Below are 23,140 nucleotides of genomic sequence, written 5' to 3' on the forward strand. Positions count from 1 at the left end.
TGACCAAGTAGGACGTACTGTAGCAATATGCAATGTGGCCCTCTGGAGTGAAGGTATAGAAATACAGTGGCCCTCGCCATCATTTAAGTTGCCACCCCTGATCTAGACCAATGCCGCGCGGTCTCCAATGACCTCACTTCCTCCCACTCACTCGCTCCCGGTGAGGTAATTTCCTTCCGCCGGCCGGCCAACTGTAGAGCGATGGTCTGTTTAATCCCCCGCCCCCTTCGAGGGTCTCCATCAATAACCTGTTATTTATCCCATCCAGACCTGGAGTTATTTAATGCTTTAGCTATTGCAAAATAGCAGATATACAAGCTCACAGCACGGCACCGAGTGCCGCGCTGCGAGCTTGTAGATCTGCTATTTTTGGAAGATCGTGAAAATGTACAAATCTTTGAATATACAGTATACTTTTCAAAGCAAACTTTTGTAACTCAAATCTCTTTTCGCATCTGGGGGGGGGGGGGGGGTCCCTGGAACAGCATATTTTGAGATGGGGGGGGGGGGGAGGCACGGTAATTTTGGGGGTCCTTGACATGATAAAGTTTGAGAACCACTGATTTAGAAGAAGGATTTAAGAAGACCTTCGTAGAATCGTGTCAAAATATTCAAAGACTTGTGCAAACTTTCGTGATGTTTCAAAAATAGCAGATCTACAAGCTCGCAGCGCGGCACTCGGTGACGCGCTGTGAGCTTGTATATCTGCTATTTTTCAATAGTTAAAGCAATAAAACAATGGTTCGAGTAATAATCCGTAGCAATGCGTTTCCGGTCCAAAGCGGTTATCCTCCCGCAGTGGACCTGCCATTCATCAGGGCCAACAGCAACAACAGGCTAAGGAAACACTTTTAATTAACAACCAACTGATGACGAATGAGCCTGGCACGGCGCCAAGGCGTCGGTGGTAGCCACTGGACGTGGAGTGAGTGTGCGTGCGTCTGGGAGAGAGAGAGAGAGAGATTGCCCTGTCCTCATATTGCCTTTCCTTTTGCAAAAGTAAAAAAAAAAACAGAGAGAGGTTGACTGGGGTTATGGTTAGGGTCGGTTTAGGCCTGTTATTTCAACGTTTTAAACTCTGCGTTCCCTGCTGTGGTTTAAATCCTCCGAGAACTCATCCCTCTTCGATAAATCTTTGTATTTTTCTCAGCCCAAAAAATAGCTCTAAAAGAGCTTCATGGTGGTTAGTCTTTCTTTCCAAAATATGCTGCCACAGAAAACAAACGCACCACGATGAAAAGGAACGACCCAGTCATTTCCTCATTGGCTGGAGACATGGTGCTTTTGGGTTACTGGGGAGCGCTTCTTTTTATTCACTCAACGTCGGTCCATTTTCCTCATTGACTGGACACATAGTGTTACTGGGGAGCGCCTTTAGTGAGGCTCTGATTGGGGGTCCAGCCATGTGAAGTCACACCCTGACCGTCCCACAGATTTGTGAGCTTGTACAGATCTGCTATTTACGCTATTTTTTACAAAATCGTGGAGAAAATAAACTAGTAAGACGCCTCATGGCAAGATCACCTTTGCCATCTGGCTAGTGATGTATGGAGACCCCTGGTACCCATATATGGAGATCCATGTACTGTATATGGAGATATGCTGTGAGAGCCCAAACATGTTTACTCAGTTATTCATTATGTGAAAGTCCTATGATGTCTATGGCATCTGACATCATACCCTTTTATGTTTTCATAGTTAACTGCGACCTACGGTTGCAATAAATAATACATTTACTATTCTCCACTTCTAGTGACGTGCATAATAGGGATACACATTTTTAGGGTACGGTATAGCATTTACCTCTGTTTTGGGAAATTAGTGCAACACAAAGTATCCGTATGGTAAATTAAAAAATATATACTTTTGTACTTTTGTTTTTGCAATAATAATGTGGTTGTTAATAATGTGGCCCACCTGGACTTGTCCCACGGCACACCGGCGTGCCTCTGCCCACAGTTTGGGCACCGCTGTGTTAGTGTGTGTGTGGTATGGCGTAATACGTGGAGGAAGGGGGATGTTCAGTGATAAATACATCTGGCGCAGTCATTTTGTCTATACTTGTGAAATTATCTATTCATCGTTCATACCACGGCTCAAAGTAGGAGGGAGATGTGAAAATTAGATTATGCACACTGTTGACAGCTAATTATCTGTTTGCCATTGTTTGGTGAGGGAAATACATCATTATGGTGCACACTCACACACTGTTGCAGGATGTTTTTTTTTTCTCCACACTTCGTCGTTGTCGGGTGGAAACCTTGTATGTCCAAAACCGTTGGTTTTGCATTTATCATTTTAAAAATGATTTAAACTAGTGAAAACAGCCGATCTACAAGCACACAACGCCTCGCACCGCGAGGCGTTGTGTGCTTGTAGATCGGCTGTTTTCACTATTTTTGTGCGACTGCCTTGTATGATGAAGCGGGGCTTTACCTTGCGAAAAAATGTACACATTTTAAACTTGGAGATACAAGGTTTCTGCCCGACAGTGACGACTGGGTTCTCTCTCCCGTCTCCGGTCTGTGCTCCCTTCCTCCAGTGGGCAGCAGGGGTGGGTATGCCGGGGTGAGAGAGTAATATGAGAGTTATGAGTGGTGAGGGGTTGGAAAATCAATAAGCCACCTCGGTCCAGCCTGGACATCAGCCAGGCTGCGAGTATAGAGACAGGTCAGCCAAATGATACACACCAGCCTACAGGCACACGCGCACGCGCCCAGCACGCACGCACGCACACACACACACACACACACACACACGCATGCGCGCGCGCACGCACGCGCAGGTTTTACAGACACATGCCTGACACGAAGATGCACACTGCCAAAATTCTGCAGGAGAAAGCAAACCGTGTTTACACACAGTAAAAATCCTCGGTCTTGTGGGGCCATTTTGGTCGCGTTTGCGAAGGCTCCTCCGCGTTGCAAATGGCCAGTGGTGGAAAAAGTACTTTTTTTTTTAATGTAAAAGTATCAATACTGCAATGTAGAAATAGTCCGTTACAAGTCCGGAATTCAAAATGTACTTATACTTAAGTATGCAAGGTATACAAGTGTTGCCATCAAAATGTTACCGAAAGTAAAAGTACAACATTTTTTGAAAATAGCAGGTCTACAAGCTCACAACGCATCGCATCGTGATGCGTTGTGAGCTTGTAGATCGGCTATTTTCAAATAGCCTTAAGTATAAAATAGGGCTAAAGTGGTTTAATGTATGTTTTATAATATTGTAATTTATATCTGCAAAGTAACTAGTAACTAAAGTTTTGAAATACATTTTGTGGATTAAAAGTACAATATTTGGATCGGAGATGTATAGTGGAGTAGAAGTAAAAGTATTGGAAATTGGAAACACTCAAGTAAAGTACATATACCTCAAAATTGTACTAAAGTACAGTACTTAATTAAATATACTACCAGTATTGTCAATTTACAACACTGGTAAAAATCCTCAGTGCGAGGAGCGCTCACAAAAAATGTGCGAGCACTCCTCGCACCAAAATTGCGTTGCAAATGGCTAAAGGAACACGGAGTATTTCACTGTATACGAAACAGGGCCCGCTCTTTCTCTTCCTGTCGGTCTCCACTGGAGGGCTTAGATCCATACATCAGATTAATGCACACCATTTAACAGATCCTCTCATATACGGGGGCCCCTATCCTCAGCTCAGCATGCATTTTTAATCTGAATGGGCCCCACTCGGTGCCATTACACCCCGGTAATTATCATAATACAGCAGCAACCGGCGAAAGGTGTTTGTACTCTCTCTCTCTCTCTCTCTCTCTCTCTCTCTCTCTCTCTCTCTCTCTCTCTCTCTCCATCTCATATTCAGCCTGTTCTCCCCTGAGCACCCACCCCCCCACCCATCCCACCATCACCGCCACTATAAAACTGTGCTGTTTGGCTATGGAAGCACTTCCAAAAGTAAACTTGCTAGCTTGTCATTTTTCATCCTTCTTTTCTGCTCTTTATGTGTTTTCTTCTTTCGTATTTTTTCCACCACCACCACCAGTAGGGAAACTTTGTCTCTGGCACTTTCTCTGTCCCACATGGGATGCTAGTCGCCGACTTGGGAATACAGCTGTGTGACTAGTTGGGTGGCTGGAGCTGTGTGTGTGTGTGTGTGTGTGTGTGTGTGTGTGTGTGTGTGTGTGTGTGTGTGTGTGTGTGTGTGTGTGTGTGTGTGTGTGTGTGTGTGTGTGTGTGTGTGTGTGTGTGTGTGTGTGTGTGTGTGTGTGTGTGTGTGTGTGTGTGTGTGTGTGTGTGTGTTTCTGAGAGAGATAGAGCGAGAGAGAGAGAGAGATAGAGCGAGAGAGTGTGTACATGTGCCCATGCGTAGGCTATGTAAGCACTATTATTCAGCTTGCACGGTATTGACATTTTGGCCGATATCCAATTACCAATTATGTGCGCGGTCGTCGACCGATACCGATATTGCAATGCAAGTTTCCAATAGGACAGTGGTTCTCAAACTTTGACATTTTAAGGTCTCCCTTAACTTTGACGATGTACAAATGGAACCAAATGGACCCGTTGGTCTATTTGGTTCCATTTGTACACTGTCAAAGTTACAGACTTGTAAGCTTCAATTTAGACCCCCATAGAGTAACCTAGAGCGTCCCTGAAATCCACTTTGAGAACCACTGCAATATAGAGTTTACTTTACACCTGTTATACTGTAACTGTACCTCTGGTGCAGAGGCAGAATTCTGACCTCGACTGTCTCCTTTCTACGCAAAGGAGCAGCGGGAGATGTCAGCCTAAAACAGTGTATTTCTACCTGATTTATTAGACTTACTGATGCAGGTACAGTATTATTCAAACAACATTTTCCCCAACTTGCTGACCCTTTTGAAAGCTTCTCCAGAAAAAACACTGGTTGAATCTGCAGCCTCCATCGTCACAATGTGAAGCTTTTTCAGCTTCACATTCAAACATAAATACTATACAATAAAATATCGTCTAAAACCGATATATTATTTTGATAGAGGTCCGACACAATATAAAATATGTTATTTTAAAGCCGATATTGCAGATACCCTTATGATGACAGATTAATCTTGCAGTGTGTGTCTGTGTGTGTGGACGTGCATGCATACGCATTTGTGTGCACGACTTAAATGTCTGGGTATGACATCAACCAAACGTGCACGTGTGTGTAGCAGACAGGTATGTGATGACTGCAGCATCATCAGATTTTAATCCATTTCAGATTAGCTTTGATAGTGTGTGCGTGTGTGCGTGCGTGGATCTCTGCCAGCACACTGAGTGACAGAATATAAGTGTCTCTTTGGAACAGTTTGGAACTGTGCAGAATATGTTTTCCTTTTCTCTTCACTCTCTTTATTGTCGGGTGAAAGCCTTGTATGTCCAAAACCGTTCATTTTGTATTTATCATTTTAAAAATGATTTGGAAATAGTGAAAATAACGGATCTACAAGCACACAAAGCCTCACGTTGTGTGCTTGTAGATCTGCTATTTTCACTAGTTTTGTGTGACAGTCTTGCATGATTTACTTTACGAAAAACATACTCATTTGAAACTTAGATACAAGGTTTCTGCCCGACAGTGACGATATAGACAGTATCTACATGTAACTTCAGATTAAATTAATAGAAAAGAAGGAAAAAGGATCACCTTCCATTGTTTGAATGCATTATAAACTGGAAGGGCAAAGGTACACAACCTGGGCAAGGGATTTTAACATTAAAATGTACGTTGGGGTGCACACATGAGCATGGCCGGGCTAATGCCTGACAGCTAGTCCCTGGTTCAGTTCCTGGCCGACCAGAGCATTTGCTGCAGGTCACTGCCCTACTCTGTCTGTCTGTGTGCTCCTGTCTCTCTCCAGTGTACACCTGTCCAATAAAGGTGCTGAAAAACCTAAGAATAATAAATATAACTTTAACCACTTGAACCTACTGTATAGAGTCCATATTCCAGGGCCAAACATTCAGTGATGCGACGCGTTGTGATCTTTTACAGTAGATAGGCCCTGGTGGACAATAAAAACAACTCGTTTTACCTACCATTGATGTGTGTAGTATTTAAGTGTAACGTGTCCGTGTTTCTTTGTTGTGTGTTTGTCTCTCCAGGGCAGCAGAAAGGTCCCTGCACTCCGCACAGTTGGCTGTACATGGAGACCCCCAGCTGGGCAGGTCAGTGTGCTTCTTTATGTGTGTGTGTGTGTGTGTGTGTTTGTGTGTTTGGGGGTTCTGTCTGTCCATCTCGCTGCCTTTCCACTGCTCCTTTATGATTCCAGAACACAGCAGGACGGGTCAGTAACATGTGTATTCACGCTAAAGCCTGGATTAACAAAACCCTGTTTTCCCATGGATCCCACGTAGGCTAGTTATTATTCAGTCACAAGCTCGTGTTAATACCATGGGTTAAATGTTTAGAAAATCCACTGTCAGACTTAAACACTTTAAACCTGGTGTCCCTATTCAGGGCATGGCATTATATAGGTTGTTTAGCTGTGACTTTCCACGTTGTGTGTACCGCAGACATTTTGTGTGTGTGCGTGCGTGCGTGCGTGCGTGCGTGCGTGCGTGCGTGCGTGCGTGCGTGCGTGCGTGCGTGCGTGCGTGCGTGCGTGCGTGCGTGCGTGCGTGCGTGCGTGCGTGCGTGCGTGCGTGCGTGCGTGCGTGCGTGCGTGCGCGCGTACTACTTGTAAGGGCCAAGTGTCCCCGCAAGTATAGCAGTGTCAACATTGTGAGAACCATTGTCCTGGGCCTCACAAGAGAAATTAATCGTTTATGTTAACATTGATTTGTGGAGTTGGGCCTACAACTAGTATAAGCGTCAGGTTAGGAGCTCCTAACCTGACCTCGAGGTTAGAGGTTACTGTAGGTTTAAGGGTTCGGGTTGGAATGACGCCCGATTTACACTCTGTCGCACGCAGGTGTCCACGCACCGAAAACACCAGATCAGCAAGCTCACAACTGAGCTTGTAGAACGGCTATTTTCGGCACTATATAGTGGTATGGATAAAAATGGCGATTAAAAGGGAAAAAAGGGTCGATCTACAGGCTCACAGGAAATCGACGTCGTAAAAATGTTGATGTCCTCGCAAGTATAGCAACGCATGTGTGAGTGTGTGTGTGCGCGCGCGCAAGCGTGTGTGTGCGTGCGCGGCTGAGAGGAATGGCAGGGCGTGCAGGGGGAGAATGTGCTGACTGCAGTGCTTCAGTTCTGGGCATGCCCATTAGAAGTGGCTATAAATCCTCAGCCCAGTGCTCTCACTGTGTCAGCAGTCCAGCCAATGAATGGATATTAAACGCCACAAAAAAGCCTCTTTAATTCTGCCTGCCTCTGCCACACCGCCGCTGCTGCTGCTCGCTCTCTCTCTCTCTCTCTCTCTCTCTCTCTCTCTCTCTCTCTCTCTCTCTCTATCTCTCTCTCTCTCTCTCTCTCTCTCTCTCTCTCCCTCTCTCTCTCTGTCTCTCCCTTTCTCTCTCTCTCTCTCTCTCTCTCTCTCTCTCTCTCTCTCTCTCTCTCTCTCTCTCTCTCTGGCTCTCCCTTTCTCTCTCTCTCTCTCTCTCTCTCTCTCTCTCTCTCTCTCTCTCTGTCTCTCCCTTTCTCTCTCTCTCTCTCTCTCTCTCTCTCTCTCTCTCTCTCTCCCTCTCTCTCTCTCTGTCTCTCCCTTTCTCTCTCTCTGTCTCTCCCTTTCTCTCTCTCCCCCTCCCTCAATCGGTTTTGTGTTCTCTCGTCATCTCACATGCACAGACACCATCTCTCTCTCTCTCACTCTCTGTCTCTCTCTCTCTCTCTCCCTCTCTCTCTCTCTCTTTCTCTCTCTCCTTTCTACATAATTGTAAAAAGAAAGAGAGAGAGAGAGAGAGAAAGAGCCTCTTTGGCAGAGGGTCATGTCGGGGTAATAACATTTGCCGTTACTACCCTGCTACAGTATCTATTACTGCACTGTAAAGACCCCTCAGTGTTCCTTTAACCCAGAGAGTGTACAAATGGACCCTTTCGGGTCCATTTGTACACTCTCTGGGTTAAAGGAACGCTGAGGGGTTTTACTGTCGCACGCTCATTGATGAAAGGTATTTACAAATAGCCCTTGCGCCTTTTCGCATGTGGCCCCACTGTACACATGAGTGGAAAGAGAACACACCAGTCAACCATGGTGTTGAAGGGCTGAGAGCTTCCTATACTAGTATAATCACCAGTTTAATATCCCAAATTCATGTTTGCTCTGTATTCTAGAATTGCATCTGTTTTTGTATAAGGGCAGAGATTTGCCATTGGTTCCCTTCGGTACGGTAAATATCATTTTTTTTATATCGGTGCCACCCGTTATTCTTCTGCGTACAATCTTGTTTTATTTAAATCCACACAGAAATGTGCACTGCAAATGCTCAGCTTTGAAGCGGCACTATGTCACTTTGTTGATGAATACATTTTAATGTTGTATGTTAACACATTCCCCGCCATTTAACAATACCTTCGTACTCTATGGTGCCTCTGGTCTCCATAGACTTCCATGTAATTCATAGTGCACGGATCATGCACACCCATGCCTAGATAATGCACCACGTGTGTCCACATTGCTCACAGCTTTCAAACAAAAAAATCCGAATGGAAATCCGTTCAGGCATTCATGAGATACAAGCCACTATGTTTTCCTAAAATGTAAACAAAGATGGCTGCCATGTTTGATAGATGGGGTTGCTATGGGGGTTAAACATGCAATTTCGCGATTTCTATCATGCCTACTAAATTTTTTGGGGTCCAAAAAAAAATTGAATTTTTTTTTTTTTTTTTTTTTTTTCAAAATGGCGGAAATTCTCGGGACTATCAGGCCTGGCAGGGAAATACATTGAAATAATCTCGGGACTATCGGGCCTGGCATGCAATGAGTTAACGATGCAACTGGAATCGGGGTGATTCTGTTGAGACATGTAGATCGTGTCAAGACCTGATGGTCAAGATACAACTTATCCCCTGAAGCAGATCCACTGTAAAACATTTTAGCGTTTGGGGTTCAAATCCGGGGTAGCAGAGGAAAGTTACCATTGTTTCCTGTTGAGATTGGCACATTTCACCCAGGTTTTTTCATCTCACTCACGTCACTTTGTCTGCTGACCTCCCTCAGCAAAGAAAAACAATTCACAGGAGGCAAGCAGTGATCACCCATTGATGTGCACTGCAATGTAGTTTCAAATGCACTACATTGCAGGCGCTTTTTGAGAGTGAAAAATATAAGAAGACATGTGTGATCTGGGCAGCTTGCCCCAAGCTCAATAGGCAACAACGGCACATAGTGCAGCTTTAACATCTGAAACAGCAAGTACAATCACCCAAGCAATGCTAAAAGGATAACACAAATTGTGGTCCTATGTATTCAATTCATCATCAAGACATGCAAGCCATACAAGACAATACAAATCGTCATCAATACCAGGAGCAATAAAAGATACATTTACAGAAATCAGCACATGAGGGTTACTCTCTGCATGGTGGTGACCAGCTGGAAATCGTGTCTATGAGGTCCTGTTGTAAATTGCGGGCAAATGTGCTTGGTTACGGTGGTTATAGGGAGTCGCAGCGCTTGGTTGGGTGTTTCACATTTTGGTGGAAGTGTATGATCCTGAACGCATGCACTGTAATCATCATCTTTTTTATTTATTTATGTATTTTCCTTTGTTTTTTTCTCTTTTCAATTGAATTCTGTTCTGAGGCGTGACCCTGTGTGTGTGTGCGTGTGTTTGCATGCCTGCATGTGTGTGTGTGTGGCTGTCTGTCATAGCGTCTCATCAATAGCAATCTAATAGAAGGAAGGGTAAGATCAATGGCAACGTGCTTACCCCTCTGCATCTAGCGGCCGCACTGTTTCTCTCTCCCTCATAATAACACCAGTTCATTTAGTAAAAAATATATATTCTCACCCACCGCGACAGCTCATGATATTCCCTCTAAGATGCACCGTGCGGATTTGACAGGGATATATATTTATAACGCTTATTTATTTATATTTTTATTTTTTTGGGCGGGTGGAATTTAACCCATTTAGGGCCTAGAAGTATTGACTGCTTTAACTATTGAAAAATAGCAGATATACAAGCTCACAGCGCGGCACCGAGTGCCGCGCTGCGAGCTTGTAGATCTGCTATTTTTGCAAGTCTTTGAATATATCTATTTAAAAGCCAACATTTGTAACTCAAATATTTGCTTCTGGGTGGTCCCTGGAACAACATATTTTGAGATGGGGGTCCGCGGCCAAATACCTACATGTAATTTTGGGGGTCCTTGACATGAAAAAGTTTGAGAACAGCATGATTCAGAAGAAGGATTTAGAAGCCGGCTCAAAGATATTCAAAGACTTGCACACATTTTCACGATTTTTCAAAAATAGCAGATCCACAAGCTCGCAAGCATAAAATAGTGGTTAAAGTGGTTAAAATCTAACGCGACTCGGGCGCGTTCCAGGTATTTGAGGGTTAATATGAACTGTACACAAAGACAAAAAAGATCAAACCCTGACAGTAGAATAAAGTAGCTTACTCAATCAAACGGGAGACAAGTCTTTGATTTTCATTTTCATTGACAATCTAATATCTCTCTGCGTATTTTTATTCATGCGTTTCCATCTGGATGGACTGAGCTAAACACTTCATGGCAAAAAGATCTGTACGCATAGACAGCACCTGCTGTTCGGACCGTCAGCCAGCAACCTTGTATCTCCATATTTAAGCCTCACAGTCGGGTGGAAACCTTGTATGTCGAAAAACCTATTTTTTTTTTATTATTGTAGTGAAACTAACCGATCTACTGAGCTAGTTCTGAGTTTGTAGATCTGCTATTTTTACTACGGCTTTCACTAGTTACTGGTGAAACTCTTGTATGACGAGGTAGGGCATTAAGAACCCAAAAATAGCAGATATACAAGCTCACCGAGTGCCGCGCTGCGAGCTTGTAGATCTGCTATTTTTGAAAAAATTGTGATTTTTATTTTTGCAAGTCTTTGGATATAAAGAAAAGTGAACATTTGTAACTCAAATATTTGCTTCTGGGGGGTCCCTGGAACAACATATTTTGAGATGGCAACTTACTGTATAAATGGGTGAAGTGGTTAAAATGATGCTACATTAACTACTTTAACTGGGGACCCCCTGGACCCCCCCCCCCTCCCTCCCAAGGACCCACACTTTGAGGACCATGCACCACACACTGTGAGTTTGTTTTTTTCCCCCTCCCTTTTTCCTCCTTTTTGCTTTGTTTTGAAAGACTTTAGCTTACAGTATTTTCTGGACTATAAGGCGCACCTGACTATAAGGCGCACTGTCAATGAATGGTCTATTTTCAAACTGTTTTCATATATAAGGCGCACCTGACTATAAGGCGCACATAATAGACGCTACCATTGTGTTATGCATCCAACAGATGGAGCTGTGCTAAAGGGAATGTCAATGTCAATGAATGATCCATATATAAGGCGCACTGGACTATAAGGCGCACTGTAGTTTTTTGAGAAAATTAAAGGCTTTTAAGTGCGCCTTATAGTCCAGAAAATACGGTACATTATAATGACATGCCCAATATAGGGCTGCCAGATTGAACGATGTTAAACCTGTTTGTTGGTTTCATAAATATTTAACCAATGAAAAGTATTAAAGAAATGTGTGACTACAGTGAATAAGTCCATTGGAATAAGTCCAACACAGGTCCTTTTTTTCCTCGCCCATTTGCTGAGAAGTAACACTTTTGCACACACTTGTTTTCAGCCGAACGATATGAGTAATCGTTTACACAACATCATTGTTGGGTGGAAACCTTCCTTTTTTATTATTTTAAAACCCATTTAAAATAGTGAAAATAGCAGATGCTATTTTCGCAAGTTTTGTGCACCATTTTTGTTTGATGAAGTGGGGCTTTAATTTACGGGGAAAAAAACATGCAAATTTGAAACTTGGAGATACAAGGTTTCTGCCCGACAGTGACGATAAACTTGACATGAATTGATAATAAAATATGCCTTCAGTAAAACACACACACACACACACACACACACACGCACACACGCACACACGCACGCACACACACACACACGCACACACAAAGGCGCACGCACACTGTTGCGCCTCCCTCTCATTAATATCAATTACAGCGTGGCCTGGTTTAGCCTCTATCTCTGCTCGTCAACAGGCCTCCAGGCCCAATCAGGGCGCTGTAGCTCCAATCATACTGACACAGGACCTAATTAGAAAGTTGGGCTGCAGTCAAACTGTGGCACGTTTTAGTGGCAAACCGAGATGCCTTTGAAGCTGCACGATGAGATGACTGGTGGATATGGACGGAGGTCGAGCTGTTGTTGTGGAAGAGAGTGGTATTTGTTCCATTGGGAATGTGTGTATGGCAGTGGTGGGGAGGGGGGGGAAGTAATACTCAAGTAAAAATATCAGTACTGCAATGTAGAAAACAAGTGAAAGTCTGGTATTAAAATGTAGTTCAGTAAAAGTATCAAAGTATTGGCGTCAAAACACACTTAAAGTACCAAAAGTAAAATACTCTGTATGCAGAGTCTCCCATTTCACAGGTTTCAAAAGGTACACGCATCTTTTGAAAATAGCAGATCTACAAGCTCACAACCTGTCGCTTGTACTAGATTGGCTATTTTCAAACAGCCACAGTGTGAAATAAGACTTACTGTAAGTGGTTAATGCATGCATAATAGTGTAACTTGTAACTAATGCTGTCAAATCATTTTTGTGGAGTGAAAAGTACAGTATTAGCTTCTGAGGTGTACTGGTGGAGAAGTAAAAGTACAGTCGAAACACTCAAGTGAAAATACCTCAAAATTGTATCTAAGCAAGTACAGTACTTGAGTAAATGTACTTAGTTACTTTACACCTCTGGTATACAGTTTGAACTGAGTCCAACACATGCCTACATGCATTGCTGTAAGCATGCCGTTGTATTGTTACTTAGTCTGTGCTGTATTGCAGTGGTTCTCAACCTTTTCAGGCCGCGAACCAACAAAATAATCATATTTTAACTGGGGCTAAAATTTTATTGGTATTAAAAAGTCCTTAAATTATCACTTTAGAAATGTGCAGTTACCCAGTCTATACACTTAAACTATGTTTAAGTGTACAATGTTGCACCTTAAGTTAATCATCTGGGGACCCCCCAAAATAATTTGGGGCCCCCCAGGGGTTGACACTAAGGTCTCAGCAAGTACAGGTCATATTCTACTTGCCCAAAGGTCATGCCCACTTGCCCGAAAAGTAAATCGTCCAATATAAAATGATAGGTAAGATTTTAATTGACGCTCAACTTAACACATATTGCTTTACTTTCTGAGGCTGTGCAATAACAAATGTCATACCTCAATGCATCCAAATCCAAATATCAAATACCTACATCATAGCTACAGTATGATTGAATATTTCTATGGTTTCACACTTGTTATTTTATATTTTAAAGTGTAAAAAACAACACATTATAGGTAAACGGTTCACCTGCCCGAGAGTTTTATTTACCTGCCGGGGGCAGGTGGACAAGCCTTAGTGTCAATACTTGGCCCCCCCTGGGGGTCCCGACCCACAGTTTGAGAACCACTGATATAAAGATGATGTGAAGCCTCCTCCCCACTTCCGTCTCGTCTATACAGTTGCTTAAATTTACCCTAATATAAATCAATCATTAAAAAAAGCTCTACATCTACAAGCACACAGTGTTGCTTTTCCTTCTTAGATCCTAACTTTGGGTATAGCCCACGTCGATAATATCGATTAGACTTTCAAAAGATCTTCTAAATAAGAAACGTATAAACGACAGCCCAATTTCTATACCGTGGATTGCTAGAGTATCTATATCTGTCTGAATAGTCTTTGATTTTTTAGGATGGCTTTCCCCTTGAAGGTTTTCTCCATAGTAGCCACCATAAAAGCTCCATGAAAAGCTTGTCTTCTCAAACTTGTGCAATCAAGCAGGGCGGCTCTCGCAGCCCAGAGGTTAATGGAAGCTCTTGTTGTTCCACTAGCTGGGAAATTAGCCTGACTCCCCACACTGTTATTTTACATTTGTCAGATATCTGCCATCCGTCAGCCAAAAGTGTTTGCTGAACAAAGGAATTAACCCGTTTAGACCTGCATCGTGTCACTCGAGATTTTAACCACCCTTAGCCATTATTCTATGCTTTAACTATTGAAAAATAGCAGATATACGAGCTCGCAGCGCGGCATCGAGTGATGCGCTGCAAGCTTGTAGATCAGCTATTTTTGAAAAAATCTTCGAATATATATATTTTTTAAGCGAACATTTGTAACTCAAATTTGTGCTTCGAGTGGGTGCCTGATACATGATATTTTGAGATGGGGTTGACATGGAAAAAGTACCTCTGACATAGAAACAGTGGGGGCGCCCGCTTGCCTACTGGTCCAGGCGCATATACCACATAGGCATTGATGCCTGGCGGCGGCGCCGGTTCGATTCCCGATTCCCGGATGACCTTTGCCGCGTGTCGCGTGTCGCTCCCCATCTCTCCCCCCATTTCCTGTCAGTCTCCTGTCCTATCTAACAAAGGCATAAATGCCCAAAAACCCAAATAAAATAAAATTAAAAAATATTCAAAGAAAAATAGCAGATCTACAAGCTCACAGCGCGGCACTCGGTGCCGCGCTGTGAGCTTGTATATCTGCTATTTTTCAATAGTTAAAGCGTAAAACAATCGTTAAAGTAACACTGCGTTACCGGTCTAGATGAATTAACAGTACGCAAGCAACAGGAACAGAGATAGATGGCACACTTCTAAACTCACAAATAGGACACGGACTAATGCAACACGGTCACGGCGATCCAATCAGCGCTCATTTGCCGGGGATGAGTATTGACTGATGATTGGTCCCAGGATGTGCGAAAACTAATATAGACCCGCCGCCGAACTAATGCTGATGTCTCAATGCCGATTGGCGGAATCGGACCCGATAGTTATTTGTTAATGTTATTGAAGCTGCAAGAGTTTGTTTCCCTGGCTCATTAAAAATTAAAGGCTCCGCGCTCTTAATGATGATGGCACAAAGAAAACCAGCTAGCTGTTAAAACCAACTCGTACATTATTAACAGAAATGAATACTATAGTATCCAGCGATGGAGGGAGAAAAGATCACGCTGATGATGATTTAATGAACGCGCGACGCGACCAGACACGCAAACACCTTCAGCCATTCATTTGGCGGCAATTGAGCAAAATGTTGCATATCGTTGTTGTCTGGTGGAAACCTTGTTTGTCCAAAACCGCTAGTTTTTATCATTTAAAAAGATGAACTAAACTAGTGAAAACAGACGATCTACAAGCACACAACGCCTCGCACCGCGAGGCGTTGTGAGCTGTTTTCACTACTTTTGTGCGACGGCCTTGTCTGATGAAGCAGGGCTTTACTTTAAATACACATTTGAAACTTGGAGATACACAGGAATTCTCAACAGTTAGGCACTAGATTGTGGTCATTTTGGATTCATTGCCTCACGTTGTTGTGAAAATGTGCGTGTCTACAGGCACGCACACGCACAAGCACACACACACAGCACGCACACACACACACACACACACACACACACACACACACACACACACACACACACACACACACACACACACACACACACACATTCCCCGACACAGAAGTGGAAGTGGTAAAGGCTTCTCTCTGTGTTTGTTAAAGTGATGTCCGGTGTCTCTGAGCTGCTTTTAACATTCCCTGAAAGCCCATTACAATTAAAGCAAAGAACGGCCAGAGAGAGAGAGAGAGAGAGCGGGGGTGTGGGAGGGGAACGGGGAGGCGGGGACAGAGACGAAGGAAGTGTGATGAGACTAAAAGAGGGATGTCTCTTGAAAGGGTGCCGGAGATGCTTTTAGCCCCCTCTCTCTCTCCACTCCAGGAGTAATGTCCAATTACCAGACCGCTTTGAGCTCCGGGTATTTTTCGCACGGTCGTCAACACACAAAACAAGCAGGGTTATGGTCCTCCGCAATGGCCCCTTACACTGTCAGCCACCATGGATCACAATCAAGCATTGCTGTGCTCTCTGGGTTATCTTAGCTCCGCATGCAATATTCATGTTGTTTTATAGTTCGCGATGGGTATAGCGAGAGAGAGAGAGGCTTTTTGCTAGGCGATGAATTTCAACATGTGGCTGTTGAGTAAACCTCTGCCTTTTTTTTGCGGCACTGTGTTTTGGCGGCGGCCCCCAGCACTGGGATGGCGGCGACATTCTACTCCAGTGTTTGGTAATGTCTGCACAAGCTTTCTTGGACATCATAGTTTGTCCTAAAATGATTTTCTTTTATATGAAAAAAGAATGAAAAGAAGAATGAAAGAAGGATTAGGTTGGCAGTTTGTCATCCGATCCCATTCTCCCATAGTGTGACATGTTCTGACCAGCAGGTGGTACCAACATGTAACTTTCCTCCCCGTCTCTCTCTCTCTCTCTCTCTCTCTCTCTCTCTCTCTCTCTCCCTCTGTCTGTCTTTCTGTCTGTCTGCCTGTCTGTCTGTCTGTCTGTCTGTCTCTCTCTCTCTCTCTCTCTCTCTCTCTCTCTCTCTCTCTCTCTCTCTCTCAGATACTCATTGGGGTTGTGTCCTCAAAACCTATAGAAAAGAGAGGCCATTGATCGCTTGAGTAAATAAAATAAAATAAAATAAAATAAAATATAAAGTATAGGCCTGTGTATTTCGCACAAACAATTCCTGGGCAATGTCACAGATCTCTGGCTAGATTGATTTTCAAATGGGTGTGTGCTGTTTTGAACTGCTTCTCCGTATAGGTCTATTGGGTTTCTAAATATTGTTTCTCTCGATTCTTTTTACGAATACTTTGGAGATAAATCGTCCATGCCATATAAATGTATTAAAGGCTGGGAGGGATATGGATACTTATGCATGAGCATTTGCTGACGAAAACATGGCATGCGATGTGCATTTGAATGTGCATGCCAACAGATATATTTTTATGTATATATATGCTGGAGTTGATTACCCTTTTTACTGCGGCTTTGATGCCTTTCTAGATAGTCTACTTTATATTTTCTGTTTTATACTGCACACACACACGCACGCACGCACGCACACACACACACACACACACACACACACGCACACACACACACACACACACACACGCACGCATGCACGCACGCACGCAAGTACACACACACACGCAGTCGCACACACACATGCACAGACTCACGCACGCGCGCAGGGTTGTTGCACCAAATTCTGGGCCCTGGGTACAAGGATTCACTGCGTTATTTTGTGCTTTAACTATTGAAAAATAGCAGATATACAAGCTCACAGCGCGGCACCGAGTGCCGCGCTGCGAGGTTGTAGATCTGCTATTTTTGAAAAATTGTGAAAAGTCTTTGAAGGTTTTTTGAAAAACCTATGTTTCTATGTCAGTGGTGCTCAAGCCTTTTCATGTGAAGGACCCCCAAAATGATATGTATTTGGCCATGGACCCATCTAAAAATATTTAGTTTCAGGGACCCCCCATCTAAAAATTTTAGTTACAAATGTTTGCTTAAAAAATACATATATTCTAACTCACGACTTTTCAAAAATAGCACAAGCTCGCAGCGTGGCACTCGGTGCCGTGCTGCGAGCTTGTATATCTGCTATTTTTCAATAGCTAAAGTATAAAACAATTAAGGCCCCTCCACCTTGGGCCCTAGTAACTCAGTCCCACTCCCCCCCCCCCCCCCTCCTCTTGTGACGCCCCTGCACGCGCGCACATGCAATCAGAAAGCTCCGTGCCGAACATGCAGCTTTCCAATGGAATGCAGTAACATGCTGAGACTGCTCGTTAGAGTCTGCTCTCACCTGTTTAATGACCAGTGCAAGATGGGGTCATAAATATGTGTGTCCGCACGCATGTGTGCACACGTGCGCGTCGGCGTGCGTGCGTGTGTGTCTCCTCGCGCATGGCAGGCACACACAGACAAATGTGCTGACCGCATGATCGCTAAGTGCTCCAAAGGGCACGTTGCAAGTTCAGTGTCGTTACATAATGACGCCGGCGCTCTGTCGTGATTGATCCCTACGACGGACTTATACGCTCAGTCGCACGCGCGCCAGAAAGAGACGATCTACACGTCGTGAGCTTGTAGATCGCCTATTTTTCGGCGCGCGACTAAGTCAGTGTCTATACTATGTCAAACACTCCAAACGCTCAATAGTATTATTGGAGAGGAAGGCGGGATCTGGCAAATGTTTCCCCCTCTCTCCCTTGATACGCACACGCACACACACGTACACACACACACACACACACACACACACACACACACACACACACATGCACACACACACACACACACACACACACACACACACACACATGCACACACACACGCACACACACACCCTACTGTACCTTTCCCCTCAGCGTGTTCTTTCTCCCTCTCCTTTCCTTTTCTCTCTCTCCAGCCCTCTCTCTCTCTCTCTCTCTCTCTCTCTCTCTCTCTCTCTCTCTCTCTCTCTCTCTCTCTCTTTATTCTCTCATTCATCATGTTGACACCAGCACGGCTACTTTTGTGAAATGGAGAAAAATGTTTAAGTCAGCTTTTCTCTCTCCCCTTGCCCCTCTGGATGTGTGTGTATGCGTGTGTGTGTGTGTGTGTGTGTGTGTGTGTGTGTGTGTGTGTGTGTGTGTGTGTGTGTGTGTGTGTGTGTGCGCGCGTGTGCGCGTGCGAGCGCGTGTGTGACTGAGAGAAAGGGAGAGAAAGAGGAACAGATTGAGAGAGAGAGGGGGGGTAATTTCTACTTTGTGGAAAGCACTTTACATATGATGCACTATGGGACTCAGCTATGGATGCAGGGTTATTAGTGAACTGACTCTGGTCTGTTCCCTGAACCTCACACACACACACACACACACACACACACACACACACACACACACACACACACACACACACACAATCTCTCACGTGTACACACACTTGTTCACACCGTAGCTATGACTCTTATCGCGGTGCAACTCTCATATTGGGAAGAAACGGTGGTTTATTAACAAACACACGCAGACACACACACACACACACACACACACACACACACACACACACACACACATATGCACACGCGTGTCGATAAATGCTCACATGTGCACCCACACGCACACACATGAAAAAAGCAGGATTTTCATCTCCCCGCGTGTCACATCCACTTAGCCTTGATACGGTGTGAATCTGGTTTCTGTCTTGAGGGAAACCTGTGTGTGTGTGTGTGTGTGTGTGTGTGTGTGTGTGTGTGTGTGTGTGTGTGTGTGTGTGTGTGTGTGTGTGTGTGTGTGTGTGTGTGTGTGTGTGTGTGTGTGTGTGTGTGTGTGTGTGTGTGTGTGTTTGTGTGGAAGAAATCCGCAGTCTGCCCTGCAAGTCATTTAGGTGCCAATATGGCTACCCCAGCCCCCCCTCCCCCCTCCTCCGTCTCCAGCGATATCAATAAGCAACACAGGAACCTCAGCTTTCCTTCTGATTGAGAAACATTTACTCCCTCTCGGCTGGTGAGAGCGAGTGTGTGTGTGTGTGTGTGTAAGGCCGTGTTGTTATTATTGTGTGTGCAAAATGGTGCACCCGTGGTCCCCATGCGCAGTCAAACCCATGCACTTCATTTAGCTCGGGGAGTGCATGTGCAAATGGAACCAAACGGACCCCGTAAAAGGGAGTGTGCATTCTCACACTTTTTCCTTTTCGACGCTGTCGGGCAGAAAACCTCGTATCTCCAAGTTTCAAAATGTGTAGGTTCTTTCGCAAAGCAAAGCCCTGCTTCTTCATACAAGGCCGTCGCACTAAAGTAGTGAAAACAGACGATCTACAAGCACACAACGTCTTGCGGTGCGAGGCGTTGTGTGCTTGTAGATCGTCTGTTTTCACTAGTTTAAAGGAGAACTTTGTTTTTTTACAAGAAGGGTTCATATTTTAGTCATTAGAGAAAAGAAAAGATGAGTAAAATGCTTTCATTTACTTCTTTCTATCATTTTAGTGATTTTACGATTTTGATTTGCATGCATGCCCCCAACCTGGGGGCACCGCAATCTTTCATGGGCAGATGTGACTTATGAAATCAAAATACTAAAATCTCTAAAACAATAGAAAGCAGTAAATGAAAACATTTTAACACTCATCTTTTCTCTAATTACAATCTAAAATATGAACCCTTGTTGTAAAAAAACAAAGTTGTCCTTTAAATCATTTTTAAAATGATAAATACAAAACGAACGGTTTTGGACGTACAAGGTTTCCACCCGACAACGACGTTACGCACACGTGGCTCTGAGTGTGTGTGTGTGCGCGCGCGCGTGCGCTGCTGCTTGCGCACGTGTGACACGGCCCTAATGAAAATAGGGTGTTCTATCTGCGGAGCGGAGTGTGTGTGTCCCTGGGGTGTTCTATAAGCCTGATCATGTCGTGGAATTAATGGAGATATGCATTAAGATTTAACACCGGGTACCACTTTAACTCTTTTGAGGCCACTTGATTGGCTGATATCCAAAACGGGGGTTGCGGTTAATAAGGCTTCCTTCTGCACGCGTGGCCGTTTAAACGCTGTCGCATTTGAGAGGCGGGCCTGTAAGTCATTTAGCTGGCGTGCTTGTGTGTGTGTGTGTGTGTGTTTGTGCGTGTGTGTGTGTGCGTGTTGTGTGCGTGCTTCAACACTGTAGGGAAAGTATGTCACTTTTATGGTATTCTTAGTATCAATGTGAGTGACCCCTTTTCTAGGTCTCCTATATTGAGCCTTTATTGTACAGTACTGGTGTGCGCGCGCGCGCGTGTGTGTGTGTGTGTGTGTGCGTGCGTGCAAACAATGTAGGTGCATGTGGTGATGTACAGTATGTGTACATCCTACCTCTTATGGTTTCTAGAGCCCCTTTTCGACTGCAGCTTTAGCGCCACACTACACAACATCACACCACCTATGAATATCTACATTTTCCATTACACAAAAGTACCCTTATCGGTAAGAAACAAATTGACCTTTTTAACTGTGATTATAATACAGTATAAAGTATTTATGTATTAATTACTATGTTAATTATAATACACTATAATAGATTATAACAGTGATTCTAACACAATATAAACTATTATCATGTGTTACAACTATATCCTGGTGGTCTAAATGAAAAGAGTGAGTGATCAGTCATTATGAAGTGTTGGCCCCTGTTTGGCCTAGCACAGACCTACTCTGGAGTGGATACTTTTTTAGTACCACGTTTAGTACCACTTTCACACCACTCTACCCAGGTCCTTGTAGTGGAAAACCTGGCACAAGTGGGCGGTGTGGAGTGGTGTGGTGTTGGGCCATGTAAGTGGAAAGGGGGCTTAGGTGTACGTCATTAGTTAGTGAGTGTATGTGTGTGTGTGCTCTGCACGTGTGCCTCTTACCCTATATGTTTTCTAGGTTAACTGTATACCTGCAGTTGAGTCTTTATTTTTTTTATGATTAGTATTTTTATTCACTTTTTCAGGTTTTTTACACAAAACATACAAATACAAACACAGTACATGAAAATGATAATAAAAATAACAACAGACAACAACAAGAAATTAAAACAATAATACACGTTTCAAGCACACAGAGGTAGTTGGAGTACCACAGCTAAACCAACACGTTATTGAAATTGTATACCAGTAGGTATGTCTCGCCCACAAGCGTAGAACGCTTCAGAGTCCCGAAATATGAAGATGGTAGTGACCCCATTTCAGTTCGTAAAAGTCCATCCTGTCATGTAGTCTATACGACAGTCTCTCGTATGAGGATAGTTGGCCTACTGCATTGACCCAATGAGACAATGCTGGAAGAGATGAAGCTTTCCAGTCCTTGATCAGCAGCCTCCTTCCTGCCATTAAGACAGTTTGTATCCATTCTGCTAAAGGGGGGGCAATGTTTTTCAGAATCTTGGGGTCTCCCAGTATAAACAAACTAGAGGTGAATGAGATCGTAACTCCTGTTATTTCCCTAATTTTCTCACGTATAGCCTGCCAGTAGGCCTGAGCCTGCGGGCAGGACCAGAGCATATGTACTAGAGTTCCATCCTTATCCTGACACCTCCAGCACTCGGAATTCTCCGTGAGACCCACCCTGTGCAGTCTAGATGGAGTCCAGTATATCCTATTAATGATTTTGAATTGGATCAGTCTTGTACGCAATTCCCTTGACATTTTTCTACAGTTCTCAAGAATTTTGACCCAGTCTCTATCAGTAATGGTCATTTCCAGATCCCTTTCCCATGGTATCTTAGCCGCTAACATATTTGAGTCAGAGACTTCCAGTAACATGACATAATATATAGAGGCCTCGTGACCCAACCCAAATATTTTTAGTATCGTTTCTACAGTGACAATTTTGGTGGGGGGTGAAGATATCGAACCAAATGTTTTCCTCAGAAGGTCTCTCAACTGGAAGTACCGCCACAAATGATTACGCGGTAGATCAAATTCTCTTCTCAGGTCCTCGAATGATTTTAAGATGGAGTCCTGGTATAAATCCCCCAGGGTTAAAATACCCTTTTGATGCCAAGATTCCCAATAAATGGGCTCCTTGTCTATGCGTAATTTGGGATTAAGCCAAATTCCGGCTGACCAATGGAGATAGGGATCAAACTTAAACATTCTAGCTACTTTCTTCCATACCCAATCAATATGTGAAACAACAGGATGTGATCTACTCACTGTATCCAGTTTGGTTGACAGAGAATTAATGGGTTTAAGAGGTGAGCAAAGTGCTTCCTCAAGACTGAACCACGGTGGAGCCCTTTCTGGTGGGAGGGACCATTGTACCATATGTCTCATGGTGAATGCATAGTGGTACAGGAGAAGGTTGGGGACACCAAGCCCTCCCCTGTCCACCGGTCTCTGCAATTTCTGCAATCTCATTCTAGGACGTTTACCATTCCATAAGAACTTATTGCAAATTTGGTCAAATTGTTTAAAATAATGTAATGGGATTTTAACAGGTAGTACCTGCAATAGGTAGTTCAATCTTGGAGCACAGTTCATCTTTATTACATTAGCCTTTCCCCACATAGACAGAAACAAAGAAGACCACCGCTCAACATCAGTCCGTATTTTGTCCAGAAGAGGTTCAATGTTAATCTTGACCAGGTCCTCTAATTTGGGTGGAAAAGTTAT

General features: G+C 43.9%; 1 protein-coding gene across 2 annotated transcripts in view; it reads left to right on the top strand.

Moving 5' to 3' along the window:
• Window positions 1-6,131: 6,131 nt before the first annotated feature.
• Window positions 6,132-23,140, top strand: part of rbfox3a (RNA binding fox-1 homolog 3a) — a gene marked incomplete at both ends in the record, with an annotated part of 330,498 nt that continues 313,489 nt past the window's right edge. The window contains one exon of one of the 2 annotated variants that reach the window (XM_080748006.1): window positions 6,132-6,159. In XM_080748006.1, the coding sequence (XP_080604132.1) occupies window positions 6,138-6,159 (22 nt within the window). Of the gene's footprint in view, window positions 6,164-23,140 lie in introns of both variants that reach the window. The other variant, XM_080748005.1, reaches the window with a different exon arrangement.

This window comes from Nannobrachium achirus (assembly GCF_963921795.1).
Source record: "Nannobrachium achirus genome assembly, chromosome: 18".
NCBI lineage: Eukaryota > Metazoa > Chordata > Actinopteri > Myctophiformes > Myctophidae > Nannobrachium > Nannobrachium achirus.